The 16,870-nt window shown below is 47.4% G+C and overlaps 1 protein-coding gene across 6 annotated transcripts; it reads right to left on the minus strand.

The window, feature by feature from the left end:
- Positions 1 to 6,716: 6,716 nt before the first annotated feature.
- Positions 6,717 to 9,704, minus strand: LOC136517253 (uncharacterized). 6 transcript variants are annotated; one of them, XM_066510790.1, is made up of 4 exons: positions 9,175 to 9,704; positions 8,169 to 8,526; positions 7,461 to 7,496; positions 6,722 to 6,858 (listed from the first exon to the last, which is right to left on the minus strand). In XM_066510790.1, exons 1-4 carry the CDS (start codon positions 9,232 to 9,234, stop codon positions 6,836 to 6,838), a joined length of 477 nt encoding a protein of 158 aa, XP_066366887.1. In that variant the 5' UTR covers positions 9,235 to 9,704; the 3' UTR covers positions 6,722 to 6,835. The 6 variants fall into 6 exon arrangements, 5 of the variants coding, with proteins under 5 accessions (XP_066366886.1, XP_066366887.1, XP_066366890.1 ...); XR_010774247.1 differs by having other exon boundaries at positions 6,743 to 6,858; positions 7,151 to 7,496; positions 9,175 to 9,700; XM_066510792.1 differs by having other exon boundaries at positions 6,815 to 6,852.
- Between the last annotated feature and the right edge of the window lie 7,166 nt (positions 9,705 to 16,870).

A 16,870-nucleotide genomic window follows, 5' to 3' on the forward strand; every position in this document is an offset into this window, starting at 1 on the left:
CAGCAATAAAAAACACTACTACTACGGATACAGCATCCCAAGGCAACTAATCTACATCTTCTCGGGGCAATAGCTGAGTGAGAGGAACCAATGGCTCTTCTTTCGACACTTCCGAGGGTGGAGGTGCTGGCGGTGCTGCAACACCAGCTCTTCTTCTTTCTGGCGGATGGATAGGGATCCCTTCCAAGATCAGGGCATCCTACCTTTCAGCGGCCAATGTCCTTCGCTCGGCCTTAGTGACAAGATAGGCCACCCGAAGCTGATGGACATGTCGATCTTCAGCCTCCTTCAAGGCTTCCGACATGGCAGTCTCCTGGCTCTCAGCAGCTGCAGCACTGGCATGCGCTTCGGCAAGCTACACCTAGAGCATCCGGTAGAAGATCTTGGCTTCCTCGGCTCGATGGAGGCAGCTCCTTAGTTCTAAGGCTCGCCGATCATACTGCTCATCCAGAGCAAGCAGGTACGTGGTCAAATGCACCACGGTTGGACTATCTTCTTGCGCATCCCGCCCTTGTAAAGCCTCCATGCGGGCCCTCCATGTCCACCGATTCTTGTCCAAAGGAGGAAAGAACCACATGGGGGTACGGGCAATGGGCTCCTCATAGATCTGGTAGAGGTACCGTAAGGCTTTGTGGGCCACAACCTGGTAGGTGTCGACGAAGCAAAACCCAATTGCGGTCACACTCTAGGCTTCAGTGAGGTCAGGAAACTCTTCACTCTTTCCAATGTAGACGGTAACCTCACACCGCTTGGTGCCATGCTCCTCATACTCACAGCCCTCATACTCAGGACAATCTTTGACTCCGAGCTTTTGCACGGTGGCATATAGGATTCTAGGAAAACCCTCAACGTTCAGGCAGTAGGTACTAACCTAGGCTCTTGCCATCTCTGGCAGTGGTGGCAAGGAAGGCTGAGCGAAAAGCTGGCTCAAGGAAAAGCTAAGCGAGCTAAAGTACACCGAGTGGTGGTACCAATGGCTAAGTCGGGCTTTACTTATAAAGGCAGAGCGCTCAGTGGTCCCGGTGCGGTTCACCAGGGTTCCCGCGTGGGATCACTACGATGAATCAACCAAATTCCGCGCGTTCGAGGCGAGCGACGTGTGATGCCATTACTGACTAGTACGACTACAGGGCAAGGGTCCGATAAGAGCGTAGAAAAGGGGTACGGGGAGACGTGGGTCACGACAGGCGTAAACCACAGGCGAACGTGAAACACGAAGCCACAATGCAGACCTAACTCTAGAACAGAAACGAGCCAGTCGTGCACAAGACGACACACGCGACACCTATGTATGGCGTATTTACAAGCAATACGAGCGCTATAATGCACAAACAGGATATGTATGAATGCACATCCTATACGGCCTTTCACTGTTGCCAACATATAGGGCAACCGTTCTTAGATTTTTAGCACATCGTTCTCTCCCTGTAACTAGTCGATACTATCGAACTATGCTCGAGTCAGTGTACCTGCAGAAACTTAATTAACCCTATCTGAGTCAGCAAAGTGCCATCTATCCTGGATACATAATCATAGTAATAGGGCTACTTATATAACTTCGCATACAAACGTCCTAACTTTTTGAAAAGAATTTGTTGTCAAATTTTAGTTTAGAAAAGGTTTTCGAAGCCTTATTTCCTCATTTGCGCTCTGATACCACCTATGGCAGAACTGCCTAATCTAATGCCTTTCAGGAGTACTTGTCTTTCGTTAGACACTAAGCACTCGAGGGAGAACACTAAATTACTCGGTTTCGTCGGGCACACCCTAGGAGAGAACCCAAAAATCCACATTTTTGCCATCAGGATCACAAATGAGAGAATAAAGCTTACATCATTCTGAACTATTTCTTATATCACTTTTAATACAACATCAGAGTATAATATTTATTAATATAACAACGGAATGAAATCATATCATCAGAGTTATGAATAATTTAATTTAACAGCAGAATATAAACATGTGATCGGAATTATAGCGAAAATGAATATCTATCCATAGCATGATGAAACATTGATATATAAACTATGACAACAGATTATAAAGCTTTCATTTATAAAAACATTTGGTGAGAGTTGTGAATAAAAACTACGATCACAGCGTGAAGAAAATCCTCTCTGAGCCCACCAGGAGAAATCCACACACAAGAGTCAACTTTAGCATCCACCTGTCACCTGCAACAGGGGGAATAAAACCCTGAGTACTTAATTGTACTCAGCAAAACTTACCCGACAGGAGAAAAAAAAGACTCTAAGGATATGCAAGGCTTTCTGGCTTGTGGGTTTGTTGTATTTACAGGAAGCATTACTAAGCGTGCGTTCTTATATTCGATTTTTATTAATAGCCGTATTGGTTCATTAACTAACTATTCTATGTAAGCACCTGTGCTACTCTCAACAGGTGGTAAGCAATCAGATTTCCTTATTCCATCTTCCATCTTTAGTTCTTACTATGATGCTAAACCGTAGACAAGACATACCATATTTTCCGACGATTCGCGAATCAATGCCCCCAGCTGGGTACCCCGAAAACACACGCCACGCTTGTACCCCAGGCACAAGCAGGATCAACCCATCACTCTCCTGTCCTGGGTGTCTAGGTCCCTGTCCAAACTGGGACTCCAAGCCCCCACCCCTGAGTCTCGGACTCAGTGCAGTGCAAGGACCTCCTCCACCAAAATAAAACCCCGACAGTCGATCTGGAAAGAGCCGGATCCACGACAAGAGAGCAATAAGTCTTCTAAGCGCCCATACACAAGTATGTGCTCGGGATAATAAGTCTGTGACTTGCCTCGATGGCTTATGCAACGAACAGTCCTTAACCGACCAGACAGGGAAAGCAGTGTAACTAAGCTATGCCCCATGTCCACGGCGACACAACCTCTTACACCCACCAATACCCAAACCATATCCCTGCCTGGTTACCATTTTTCCTTTCCACCATTTATATTTTCCAGGTGATAATAATATAGTAATATATTTCCTAGCTCTCGCGAGTGACAGCCGTCACTCGACTTCTACTGGAGTCCTGTAGCATAGCAATCTACACGATCCTGTCATACTAGTAAGACTCGTGGGACAAAGATATATATATGCAAGTGGGTTTTATTCAACTCCTTAAAACTTAATGCACAAATATAATTTAAACTATATAAAAGTAGGGGTTATGTACCGGGGCTTGCCTGGGTAAGATATATTAAAAAGTTAGTAGCTGCATCTTCAGATCATCCACCAGCAACTGAATAGTAAGCCCATTGCATCATCTCCTGGAGAGAATACCATTACACCATCTTCAGATTCCTAATTATCATTCAGTTGATCCGTTGATCCATCATCGTACATATGTGATATGCAATGCGATGCAATGCAAAGACATAATTAATCGACTGCAATCATGACTCGTAAAATACGTTGTACGCCTCTCGAGTTAACGGGCTAGTTCCGACGACGACCGTACTTAGGCTACATATACACGTTATCGAATAAGGCGTTATTTCCTAATAATAAGTTTAGTTATATAAACCAAGGTGTTTCTTTATTTTATTCTATCGATTTAATCATTATTCGAAATAAGACATCATTATCTATTTAGCAACTAATTATTCTAGAGCTACCAAAATTACAGTGAATACCCCATATTACTAGAAGCCTACTGTACAATTTTTAGATTCAACAATATTACCGATTTATCATGGAAATTCCTACAAGTTTATCTTTTCATAATATTAAGTACCCTGAATTAATTATATCGGTTCCAAGAATAATATTACCCTATGTGAACAAACTGAACTAACATGTAGATCATGATTTTAGGAGCCTATTAAAACTAGTTTGGCCTTTTTATTATTTTTCTATATTTTATTTTTAATTTTTGAAAGGCACTGAATTAACAAAACTAAAGCAACGCAACAAGACCGGGCCCGGGCGGCCAACTTGACTCGCAAACGCGCGCGGCCCAACCAGTCAGGCTGGCGGCCCACCGGCGCGGCGAGCGCGGCCCAGGCGCAGACGGTGCGCGCGTGGGGCAACAAGGGAGGTCGACGGCCCACGCGGACGGCGAGCGCGGCCCACAAGCCGGTCCAGTGCGACAGCAGCAGACCGGCCCAGCGCGGCCTGCCCAACTGACCTGGCAAAAATGCAAAAAGGACCCTGCACTTTTACCAAATTCATCCGTAGTACCTAGCACTGTCCATGTGAGTCGCGCATTTTACACCTAGCCCTCCGAACAATCACGTATTTGCATTTCTACGTCCTCACCTTCCTCCAGAGCAGAGTACGCAGGGGGGAAGAACCATCCGTCGGCCAAGGGTGACTCGCCGACGGCGGTGCTGTCGCGGGGCGGCCCACGGAAGCATCCACGGCTCCGGCCGCACCCGAGGACGGCAACCGCACGGCCGGGCAGGATCGGTGGAGCGCCCGCCACGCACACGGACAGTCTAAAGACGACAGCGGTGATGGTTGCCCGAGCAGGAACCGCGGCATGGCAGCGGCCTCGCTGCACCGAAGGTGGCGCACGGCGTCCCACTCTGCGCGGCGTGGCGTCTGCGGAGGAGGCGTGGGGCTATGGTGGTGCGGCACTTCAGCGGGAGACGCGCGCGGACCGAGAGCACACGCGTGCTATGGTGTTGCGGTCCCGAGCGGCCATGGGGCAGCAGGCCCGCACGGAGCCAAGGCGAGCACGGCAGGAGCCGTGGGGGCGGGACCCCACGGCAGCAGCAGCACGGGACAGACCAACGACGGTGGAGGCGCGGTGCTACGGCCCGGCGCAGCAGTGGGGCGCGGCAGCGAGGCGCAGTAGCAGGGCAAACAGGGGGAGGAACAAGGCGCGCGAGTGGCACGGGTGCACGGACGGGGCACGGCAGCCCGGCGCGCAGCTGCGGGCAGCCGCGGGAGCAGGAAAGCGGCGTGCCGGACCAGAGCGTGAAGGAAGAGGAGGGCACCGGAGCTAGAGGCTCTGGCGACCACGGACCGAACACGGTGAGGACAGCGGGCGCGGGCGCACGGACGTGGCACGCCAGCCCGGCACGCAGCTACGGGCAACGAGGAGGAGACGTGCGCGGACCAACAGGCTACGGCGGGGTGGTGTGGCCACGACGAAAACAACCGCAGGGGCTGTAGGAGGGCAGCGCCGTGGCCGAGAGCGCGCGCGCGGCCAGGCGAGGGCAGTGATGCGGTGCGGCTGGCACAGAGACCGTGTCGCGATGCTGCACTGGACTTGGGACTCAGCGAGAAAGGGCGCCACGCGGAGAGGAAAAAGGAGGGAAGAGGAGTGACTGACGGACAGGAGCTGGGGTTGGCAGCAGAAAAAGAAACGGGAGGGGACAGCAGCAGCAGCTGAGGGTGGCCGGCCCGCATGCCTGGCAGAGGGACAGTAGACCAGCGACAAGACACGACAGACAGAGATTGATTGAAAGACTCTGTCCTCAACTTCCAAAACACGGCGCGACAGGGTCAGACCAGCAGCGATGCATGGCGTGGTTGCATGTACTTGCATACAGTATATATATATATCGTTCTATTTATTTATGGATTTTATTTTATTTATAAAAGTAGCTTTTCATGCTTAATTAATTAAACAAGCCGTTCGTTATTTATTTGCTAGAATCGTTATCGGACACGCCTAATATTTCTACGCACTATGTAATTTAATCTGAGCGTTGATTTGAGTCCACGAAACTAAATCGCACAGGATTCGCTTATCGCTTCAAGTATGTTTTAAATCAAAAATTTGAGAAACTCGTTTTGAAAGTTTTACTTAGGCCTAAATCACGGTGTGCTAAACAAGATCGTAATATCAGGGTGTTACATCTCACCCTATCCATTGGATCAGCATCCAATGGTACTGATTGGTAATTTTTAAGTTTGCACACAGAGGAACGGTGAAAAGTATACAGGCCAGACAGAGGGTTTTGAGATAAATATATTATTAAATCTGTGGCTCGACGTCGAGATGGCGGGACAGGGCCCATATAAGTTTGGAGGTTCAGCCCATATGTGTATTTCAACTTTGCGTTTCGGGCTAAAGCATAGATGGGTCGGAAGTCCAGTAACGGCCCTACCCACTGCAAAGTGATGGTACTGCTACTAGATTTTACGTGGCCTTTTGACTCACCAAACGTCCTAATAGAACGTAGAAATTTCACAAGAATACCGTAGATTTCATACGTCTTATATACGGAGAAAGATCAATACAAAATAAAACCTCACAGGAACATAAGTGCCCCTGGGAAAACTATATCCAGTTGTTGCCAGTAACTCAAATTGGCTGTGGGAGCTTACAAAATTTTCTGCTTGGTATCAATGCATTGCACTCTCTGACATAGCATCCTCCAGAAAACTTTAGCAAAGAGTAAGGCAAAAATATGGTATATGCATTGGAACTATTTCCACAATGCTCCTTTAACTGGCGTCCTTTGGCTAACTAATCTTTCCAACCATCTTTCGTCGATCGCCTCGGAGCGAGACCTTTGGACGAAGGGTTAGGCAGAGGTTTGGATGGTGTCATCGGAGCTTCCTCATCGTCCCAGTCATCTCCCCAGTTGTCGTCCCACTTATCAGATTGATCATCAGGTTCTTTCTTGCCTCCAACCGAAACCGGTAAGTCTGACATGTCTAGCTTCTGATATGCAGGTTCGCCATCTTGCTTGCGTGTCCTCCGAAGCATGATGCACACTCCCACCACAGCAAGGAGAAGAAAGATAGGCAGCAGCGTGTATGTTGATGTAAGTGGCATCCGAATGACTCTGCCAGTCTCCCTTGTGATTGCATTGTGAATGCTAATATTACAGGAGTTTTCTGCAACTTTGAGGACTATTGTCGCCTTGTTTGCATCATCACTAAGAGAAACTCTCACCTGTGTCTAAGGCAAAAACAACCACAAAAAGAGCAAGACAAAGGCTCAGTAGAGTGTTTGAAGACACTCGAACCAAATCTCCAAGATAAGCACAACAATATATTACTAAAAGCTGATAGCTCGAGATAGGTTTCATAAGTACATAAGCAAGTGCAATTAAGAATGTTTTAGACAACAATAGAAAAATGAAACTAAAAAACCCATCAGTATACTGTCTCTGATTCCAATGGAAGTCATTTAGGACATTGACACAGTTTCCAATATGACAATTTTACTTGCAATTATTGTAAAAGTTTACCTTTTTATATGGAAAAATTTATATATTATGATAGTATTTTCCATGATGAACCTAAGACCATCAATCATGTGTTGTCAGTCTATATAGCCTTTCATGTATTGATGGATCAAGTTAAAGAAATTTGACCGATTAGAATCCTGAAACGAAAGATGTGGGGATGGTAAAAAGGAGGTTGATGAAGAATCAGATGGAGTAATTACAAAGTTACATTACTCATTTATACTGTGATCATTTGCTTCAACATGGATGGCATTTTCAGCTGAAGTGACATAATCTGGGGCCGTGATGCTAACATCAAGTGGGTTTATACCTCTGTTGTCCATCAGAAGCGACAGAGCTGATGAGTCTGGTCCCAACCTTAAAATGTTAGTTTACGTGGAAAACATAAACAGAGCACGAAAGACGGAAAATGGGCAGACCAAAATATGAAACAGAAAAATACCACAATACATAAAGAGGACCAAAATGTTTTAAAAAAATAATTGATGTCATAGGGGAAAATGTGATGGGTCATTAAGGAAACTCTTTAGGAGGCCACACTTTTGGCCCAGATGCTGACAGCAAACTCTAATATAGTTGTCCAATATTGCTCTGATGCTAAACTTTAGCAACGACTTAAATATAAGCAAATCTACCGAACATATGTACTTTTCTAATTGGCCTTTAAATTTGAAACCTATTTGGAAAACTGTCTGCGGTATCTGAATTATAAATTACTACAGAATATATGGTGGATGCAAGTGCAGAACTAGAGGATATAAAAAATGAAGTTCACATTAGAATAGTTACAATAGTAACTTTCAAAGCAGAAATGACAAGTTTGAATGTCAGATTTATGTATAAATGAGAATGGTATTAGTTTAATTACGACAACATAATAACAACCAGTCCTTAAAAGAAATAAGTTGTAATTTCAAAGAGTAGAAGCTTGATAGAGACAACTAACTTTTTTATATATAAAAAGTGTATGGTGTGCACTGATAGATAAGGAAGAAAAACCAAACAGCTGGAAAATTACCTTCTCCAGAAACTTTTAAGCAAGCGATGAATTTCTTATTTTCAATGATACATCTATGTGATGGATCACACTCCTTGATAAGAGGATCTTCCATGAAATCTCGTGCTTGTGAAGGCTTTGTCATGCTGTTATCTTTGTCCTTTGGCTGCAGTATCGAGTCATCTCTTCTGATGTTGGTTACTTCTGTTGAGTTATCCTTCTTGTTGTTGTCACCAATATCATTGCTGACTCCTCCTTTCTGTTGGGTCACATGCTCTTTGTTAGGATTTGCCTGATCATGCTGTTCCGACTTCCCAAGGCCTGACTGTGCGCTAGAGCTATCACCATTTGTTTCGGCTGGTGGCGTATCAGCACTACCCTGAATTCAAAAGGAAAGATGCATCACATATAAGCCCAACACATAGCTGCAGCATCGGTTATCCAAATGCCCCTTTGATGTAGACTGCCTTGTTTATATGAAGCTGAGCTCGCTGGTTTTTCAGTGCCGGACTAAGTTCTCGTAACAGGTGTTTCAGTATTCTTACTAGTTATTGAATTTGCAGAATAACCATTATGTGATGCATCTATTTGGGTTATCACCATCAGTATTCTCAAGCTTAACTAGTGCTATAGTTACTTTAATAATGGGGCAACCTATTTGGGTTATCAGCATCAGTATTTCATTAGTTATAATTGAATAAATAATGGGGCAACCTATTTGGGATCATTTAAAGCGCAAGCAGTGGCTATTTGATCTGGACAGCTACGTCGCGTGTTTTCTGATGATGAAAACACTAGATCAATGTCAATACAGCTTTTTCGGCTAACGGTGGTGCCTTAGACTCATAGCGAAATCACACTCGGCCCATACGCAGCTTCAAAGCCATCCAAATCACCCTCCTGCGCTAAGCACATCCCCCAGATCGCGTGAGCAGCGGCGCAGCTAATGAAGCACCCTGCCAGCCAACAACTAATATATGCGGGGGGGGGGGGGGGGGGGGGGGGGGTGAACACAAACCCGGCTCACCTTCGCTACGGCGACCACGGCGAAGACGGCCACCAGGAGAAGCGCAGCGCCCCGCCGCATCGCCGTCCCCCGGGGACACAGCAACCAAGCTTGGCCCGGGCGCGTCGACCAGGTCCAACCGAGCAGGCGGCCGGGGAGATGTGGAGAAGTGGGGGCGCGAGGGCGCACTCCCGGCTCCCGCCCCGTGGGGGAGACGGAGTCGAAGAAGCGGAGCGGAGGAGATGGGCGGCGCAGGCGCAGGCGAGTCCGAGGCCGACCGACGGAGCACGTGACCTGGAGGCTGGAGGAGGGGGAGACCCGAGGTGTTGGGACTTGGGATGAGTCAGGTCAGGAGTGGCCGTCCCGCTCGTGGACTCGTGCGCGTCGCTCGTAGTCGTAGGAACGGCGGCCAAACGCAAAACTGCCGGCTGCAGCCTGCAGGTGAGGTGGCGAGGGAGAAGAGACACTGGGAACGACGCCGGCCGGAACTGGGACGGGTTTGGTTTGGTGGTGGCGGCCGGCGGGGATATTTTACCGGCGGCCGGCTCTTGGATCGAGACGGTCCAATTGGATGAATGATCGGATCGTCGATTAATTACCATCTGATCTGGATGGGATGGATGTTCATTGACTTTTTGCCTATCGAGATGCCGCGTGTGACGACGGTGTCAGTTTGGGGTATACTCAGTGCCTAAACAAGTGTCGTGTTTGGTGATTTAATTTCAAAAATACGTGTAACATTTGTATTTTTAAATAAATTTATTTAAAAACTAGATTTAAATATTATTTTAATAACACTAATTATATACCATAAATATTAATACTTTTAATATATATTTAATTAAAGTTGTTTCTCAAGAAGAAAAAACGATAGACATTTAGGGAGAAGCATCGGTGTATATGACCTTATGAGTCTGGTTCTCGGTAATGTCTTCGGGCATTTAAATATTTTTCATGTCGAGTGTTTTAGCTTTTGTTCGTTTAGCGTTTATTTGGATCCATCAGTATTAGGGGATATGCTCTTAGGGCCTGTTTTGTAGGGCTTCTCTCTAGCTCCAACTCTGGCTCCTCCAGAGAAGCCTTGTCAAACGTTTTTCTGAAGGAGCCGACTTTTTAGTAAAAAGTAGAGGAGTCAAAGCCATTTTGGAGAAGCCACAAGTTGTGGCTTCTTCAAAACGGCTCTGACTCCTCCAAAAGAGCCCCTTTAAGAGATGTGCCAAATACCCCCTAAAAATGCTAGCTAAGAGCATCTCCAATAGTATCCTATTTTTTCCTTTAAAAAATATATAGTTTTGTAACTCCTAAAAACGTATCGGGAGGAAAAAAAGAAGACAATCTCCAAGAGTTTTCAATAATCTACTTCTAAAATATAGAAGATAATTTTACATCAGGAATCATATACTATTTCTAAATTATCAAAACCACTTTTATATATTCTTTCTCTCTCGTACATTTGCATCAGGAACCCCTTTCCTACTCTTATTCTTTCCCACACCCTTCCACCTTTAAATTGACCAACAGATGCGAATAGGAAAGCAGTATCTACGTGACCGCGACTAAGCGTTGAAAGGATCAAGATGCTCAAGAGGGGGGTAAATTGGGCTAATTCTAAATTTCTTTGCAATAATTAAACTCTACGGTTAGCCCAATTAACCCCTTATGCCTAGAAAGTGTTTCTATTGATCTAACGCACAAAAGTTTAGCACCCTAAATTCCAATCCTACTCTATTATGATAATTCTAGGAATGTAAATGACAAGAATTAAATTGCTCAAAGTAAATGCTCAAAGTAAAGAGAGAATGAGGAACGCCTGTAAATGCTCAAAGTTTAGCGGTAATGTTTTGCCGAGGTATCGGAGAGTCGTCACTCTCCACTAATCCTCGTTGGAGCACCTGTGCAAAGGTGTAGCTCCCCCTTGATCCGCGCAAGGATCAAGTGCTCTCTACAGGTTGATTCTTCGACACTCTATCACGGTGAATCACCCACAACCGCTCATAACTTGAGTTGGGTTATCCACAAGCTCTCCGGATGATCACCAAGCTCCCAATCACCACCAAGTCGTCTAGGTGATGAAGATCACCAAGAGTAATAAGCACGAACTCTCACTTGACCACGACAAGTCTAATGAGAAGGGTGGATGCACACTTTGCTACTCTTGATCTCACTAATGAGGGCTCTCTTTGGGATTCTCAAATCTCAATCACCTCACTAGGACCTTGCTCTTCTTGGCACTCTCAAAGGTGTTTCTCAGCAGTTGGAAATGAGCAAAAGTACCCCCACACATGAGTGGAGGTGGTATTTATAACACCGGCTGAAAAACAAACCGTTATGTGCCTCTACGGAGTGACCGGACGCTCCGGTCATGTTGACCGAACGCACCGGTCAGTTCACCCTAAACTCCAGTGTTTAAAGTGTGACCGAACGCTGGCCAGAGTCCGATCAGCACTGACCGGATGCGTCTGGTCATGATTTTCCCTCTCTAGAACCTTACTAGAGTCGACCGGACGCTGGCTCTCAGCGTTCAGTCACTTCATCTCTCAGCGTCCGGTCACGCCAGACGAAAACACCTTGGTCAAATGAACTGACCGGACTCTGAGCCAGCGTTCGGTCACACCAAAGCCAGCGTCCGGTCAGTATTTGACCCTCCATTCACTTCCAACTCTCGATCATATGTGAATCAAGTTTGCTCTATTGGATCTAAGGGCTATTTTGGAGCTACCTAGTGCTAGTTTTAGCAAGTGTGCACCACACCTAACCCACTAGACTCACCTAGGTCAAGCTACCCGTCCATACCCCCCTTAATAGTACGGCCAAAGGAAAAATAAAGTCCTAAACTACTCTAAGTGTCTCTTCAACACCAAACGACACTTAGAACTAGTCCATCCTTAACCTTGTCATCCATCCTTTGAAACCGAAATGATTTCCATCGTAGGGGCATGACCATCATGATTGCCCAATCGATTTCTATTACCGTGACCTAACTTAATTGCCTCTACAAAACACACGTTAGTCATAGTAATCACATATTGTCATTAATCATCGAAACCCAACTAGGGGTCTAGATGCTCTCAAGCATAAAGTTACGCACGACGAGGGAGGATTTCCTAAGTATGTAAATTTTAGGGGCACAGATTAGGAGTTATTGGAGAGGGTTTTTTCTCACCGTGCTAAAAACCAAGGATTGGAAATGGAAATAGGGTACTCTTGGAGATTATCTAATAACTAAGAGTATCTCCAAGTGTCGGGTATCAGTATTAGGGATACCCGAAGAAGGGATCTGAGGACCGCAGATGATAACTCGCCTAGATAATCAATGACGTATTTTAGTCTCGACCGACCCTGAAGGGATAGTTTCCGCCTCGCTAGACTCCATGGGCATGGGCCTGTGTCGCCCGACCTCGAGGGTATGGGAGCCATCTCACCTGACCCTGAGGGCATAGGTTCCGTCTTGCCTGACCCCTCGGTGTGGGCTTTGCCTTGCCCAATGGGGTCCATACCACCCCCAACCACTACAAGACCAAGAGTGTGGGCCTAGGTCAAGCCTCTAACACTAGAAGGGCGTGGGCATGCCTTGACGTGACCTGTGGCCACAATAGGCCACGACGGGGGTTCACATCACCAACAGTGACGGGTGCGTGGGCGATGTGCTGCCTAATCCTTGTACGACCGCTGACAAGCACGTCAGTTCACCACGCCGTCAGCCGAGATGGGATGGAACGCCATGACCAGCTGATGATGTCGAGGCATAGCACCAGTGGTGAACAGGAGCTCGACATGGAGCCATCCTCGTCACCATCTATAGCGTCGACGAGACCCGTATGAAGGAGAAGAAGGACACGATGGTCCTAGAGGGCTTCTTCTCCTTGATTTTCTCCCTCTTTCTCTCTCTCTCTCTTCTCTTTTTCTAATATAACCTGCATCTTCCCCTTCTTCTATAAAAGAGGAACACAACACAACACGAAGAACAGAGGCACGAGCACACGGCTGAGCAGCTGAACAAACTCTCAGCATTTTTCAATCCTTCCACCAGAGACCTAGGATCTGCTCCCTCTCTCGCCCATCTGTAACCCCTACTATAGACAGTGATAGTAACATGAGCAGCAGCAGACTAGATGTAGGGACATTCTGCTCGAACTAGTATAATCATTGTGTCTTCCGAGCACACCATCCAGGCCAGATGCGTAAACTAGAAATTTACTAGCTGGAGATCCAAAACATCGATAGTTGGCATGCCAGGTAGAGGATTTTTGCACGTCTCGATGTCCACATTAGGCCTCGAATGGCTAGTCATGATGTCAGCTGGGTCCTAGGCACACATGTGGGCTTCAGGATCCTAGACTTCATCGTCACGACAGAGAAAGAGTTGGCGTAGGCTCCCACCGTCGTTCAACCTCTCCACTCCACTGGCCTCAGTGTGATCGTCGAGGTGCTTGAGGAGCTATAGCTGCACATGCCAAAGGCCCATGTCCTAGGAGTGACCAGCTCCTTGGCTTCGACTACGAGAGGCTAGAGTGCCAACTTGACCCCTTACTAGGACCCTGACCTTCCTGAGAGGAGCTACACTGCCTTACTTTCTCCTTCACTAATGCCATGATGCAATTCATCGAAGGGGAACCGCTCTCCCTAGAACACCTCACCCGAGGTGCTTCGACATCGTTCTCGTTCGGTCTATGTAATGCTGCAGGGACCGTTGGCCACCTCATGGCGTAGCGCATACACCCATCCCCTATGAACGACGAGTTCATGGGGATGACTGAATACGTTGCAGAATCTTTCTACAACCTTCTCATGGGAGATTCAGGGTCGCTCTCTAACTCTGACTCCAGCAGGGGGAGCCATCACCCCTCACGAGAATGTTTTGTGGTAGGTACCCCCAGGGACGCGTTGAAAGCGTCCACGAGGGAGGGGCTACCCCACCAAATGACCTAGACGACGAGGTCGAGGAAGATGCAGGGGCCCTTCCTCACATGCGAGTGGAACAGCTAAGGGCGCGGCACTAGAAGCACAAGGATGCACAACTCCAACTCAAGCAGGAGCGCATAGAGCTCGAGCAAGAGATTCAGCACCATAGAGACAGTGGGCGTGCGCATGCCATGGTCCACGATGTGAACCAGAGGATCATTAAAGATGATGGTGCCCTCCCACACTTCGCTCGGGCAAGCCAGAACATCGTTGCCGCAGTGGCCTTGCTCTGAGGGCTCCTGGAGCCTGCAACACCCGAGGATCGTTGGGCCTATCGTGAGATCTGCATGCTGCTTGAGCACACGGTGGTGCAGCAGGTAGAGAGCTCGCTATCTTAGCGATGCGAGCTCGACGCCAGTCAGCACGCACCCTCGGGACGACATGTTAGGGATGTGTCTACTCACTAGGTGTCATGCAGCGGTGGGGGCACTCCACAGCCCCGGTGCATGAGCATCTCGGTCTCCACGATGACCCACGTAACACCCTAGATGCTCGTAGGTGTGGATGAAGCGATAAGAGAGAGCAAGCCGGCCGTGGCTACCATCCTCATCACGGCGGACACTATAATAGCAGCGAGGACCGGTGCCCAAGCCCCAACCTGCCTAGACCCTAGGCCTTAGGCCGACACATCCTCAATGCTTCCTTCCCACCATGGTACCGACCACCGACCAACATCTCAACACATCCTCAACGTTGCTGATGAAGAAGGGGGTCAGCGTGGGGCTGGTCTTCATTTCACCCCTCGGAGTGCACATGAAGTACATGGTCTACATCCACTTTCCTACCTCCAACAATGTGGCTAAATATGTGGCACTCATTGATGGCCTATGCATCATTGTTGAGCTGGCATCCGATGGCTCGATGTCCAGGGCGACTCCCAACTGGTCATCGACCAGGTCATGAAGGAGTCAAGCTACCACAACACCAAGATGGTTGCGTATTGCCGAGCGATCCGCTAGCTGGAGGACAAGTTCGACGGTCTCGAGTTCAATCACATCTTGAGGTAGCTCAATGAAATAGCCAATGCGCTAGCAAAGATGGCGTCTAGCCGAGAGCCGGTGCCGATGGGCATTTTCATTAGCGACCAGTACGAGCCATCGGTCCGCTACGAGTAGCTAGAATGAACTGGTGACAGGCTGCTGACCCCGGGCTCAGGGGCTGACCAACCCTCAGCCCCCCTGACCTCAAGGTCATGGAGCTTGACATAGACCTAGTGATAGAGCCTGACCCTCTTGTTAACTAGAGGACGCCTTACCTTGATTACCTCCTCCGTGAGGTGCTACCGACAGACAAACATGAGGCTCAGTGGCTCGCGCATCGCGCCAAGTCCTTCGTCGTTATTGAGGGGGAGCTCTACAAGCGAAGCCACTTCGGGATCCTGCAGTGCTGCATCCCCATCGAACAAGGGAAGCAGTTGCTGAGAGATATCCACGGTGTGGTCTACGGGCACCATGCCGCACCTAGGACCCTGGTCAGAAATGCGTTCCGATAGGGCTTCTATGGGTCGACTGTAGTAGCCAATGCTGAATAGATTATGCGCACCTGCGAAGGGTGTCAATACTACGCTCGGCATACCCACCTATCGGCCCAAGCACTCCAAACGATCCCTATCACATGGTCGTTCACTGGCAGACAAGTTTACGAAGTGGATAGAGGCTTATTTGATCTTCGTGATCAAGTCCGAGCAAGTCGTGCTGTTCTTCCTTGACATCGTCCATCACTTTGCAGTCCCAAACTCTATTATCATGGACAATGGCACGCAGTTCACTAGGAAAAGTTCCTCTGATTCTACGATGAATACCACATCCACGTCGATTGGGCTGCCGTGGCGCACCCCCACATGAATGGATAGGTCGAGCATGTGAATGACATGGTCCTACAAGGCCTCAATCCTAGGATCTTCAACTGATTGAATAAGTTTGGCGGATGATGGGTCGCGAAGCTCCCCACGGTGCTCTAGAGCCTAAGGACGACCCCCAGCCGGGCCACTGTTGGTATTTTTAGCATCACTTGTTACTAGGTTGTCATCCCTAGCATAATGCTAGAAATGTGTGGTTGGTAATTATTAATGACAGTTGTAAACTTTAGAGAAATATATATATATATTAAAGTATCCGCAAGCGCACAGATAATATACCATTGTAGCATTTCATCCTAAGAGTATACCTAGGTATCGTTATTTATATTTTCACCACAGGGAGGAGCTTATATAGTGGTGTTGGCATAGATATATTAACAAATGTGTATACTTATGATAATAATCACTCTCATGCTTTTGCAGGGGTAAGTCATAGGGTAAATAAATAATAAGTGTAAGGTAATAGTGGTATTCCAGAGATAGAATTAGAGACTCATAAAATGTAGTACAGCTAAGTAGGAGATTCGTTAAGATCAAAAGATTCCTAAGTCATTACTTATATACTAAGTCTTTTGTAGACCCTAATATATACACTCTCATCTATAGTATAACTAACTCTAGAATCCTGAGCAATAGCCCACACTTTTCTTGAACCTTGCTAGCTAATCTATACTAGAAACTTGAAGAACTAGAGCTCTAATCTCTAATCTCTAGAAACCCTAGTTTTCTAGTCTAGCCCTGACTTATGATCTGATGACTTGATTCTCTCTGGAGGGAGGGGGGCTGGATTATATAGCCCTGCGGATATAACGTGGGCCCTTGGATCAAACCGATTTAAGCAACGACTTAGATGAATCCTAGGAGGCGGTGGGAAACCGACATAGCAACGAGGCTAAC

The sequence above is a fragment of the Miscanthus floridulus genome, chromosome 17 (genome assembly GCF_019320115.1).
Source record: "Miscanthus floridulus cultivar M001 chromosome 17, ASM1932011v1, whole genome shotgun sequence".
Lineage (NCBI taxonomy): Eukaryota > Viridiplantae > Streptophyta > Magnoliopsida > Poales > Poaceae > Miscanthus > Miscanthus floridulus.

Excerpts from the sequence above, each read along its gene's own strand:
- LOC136517253 (XM_066510789.1), bottom strand. The coding sequence starts at position 9,234 with ATGCGGCGGGGCGCTGCGCTTCTCCTGGTGGCCGTCTTCGCCGTGGTC. Across the intron at positions 8,527-9,174 it reads CCGTGGTCGCCGTAGCGAAG|GGTAGTGCTGATACGCCACC; the intron begins GTGAGCCGGGTT and ends TTTTGAATTCAG. Across the intron at positions 7,497-8,168 it reads CTTAAAAGTTTCTGGAGAAG|ACTCATCAGCTCTGTCGCTT; the intron begins GTAATTTTCCAG and ends GGTTGGGACCAG.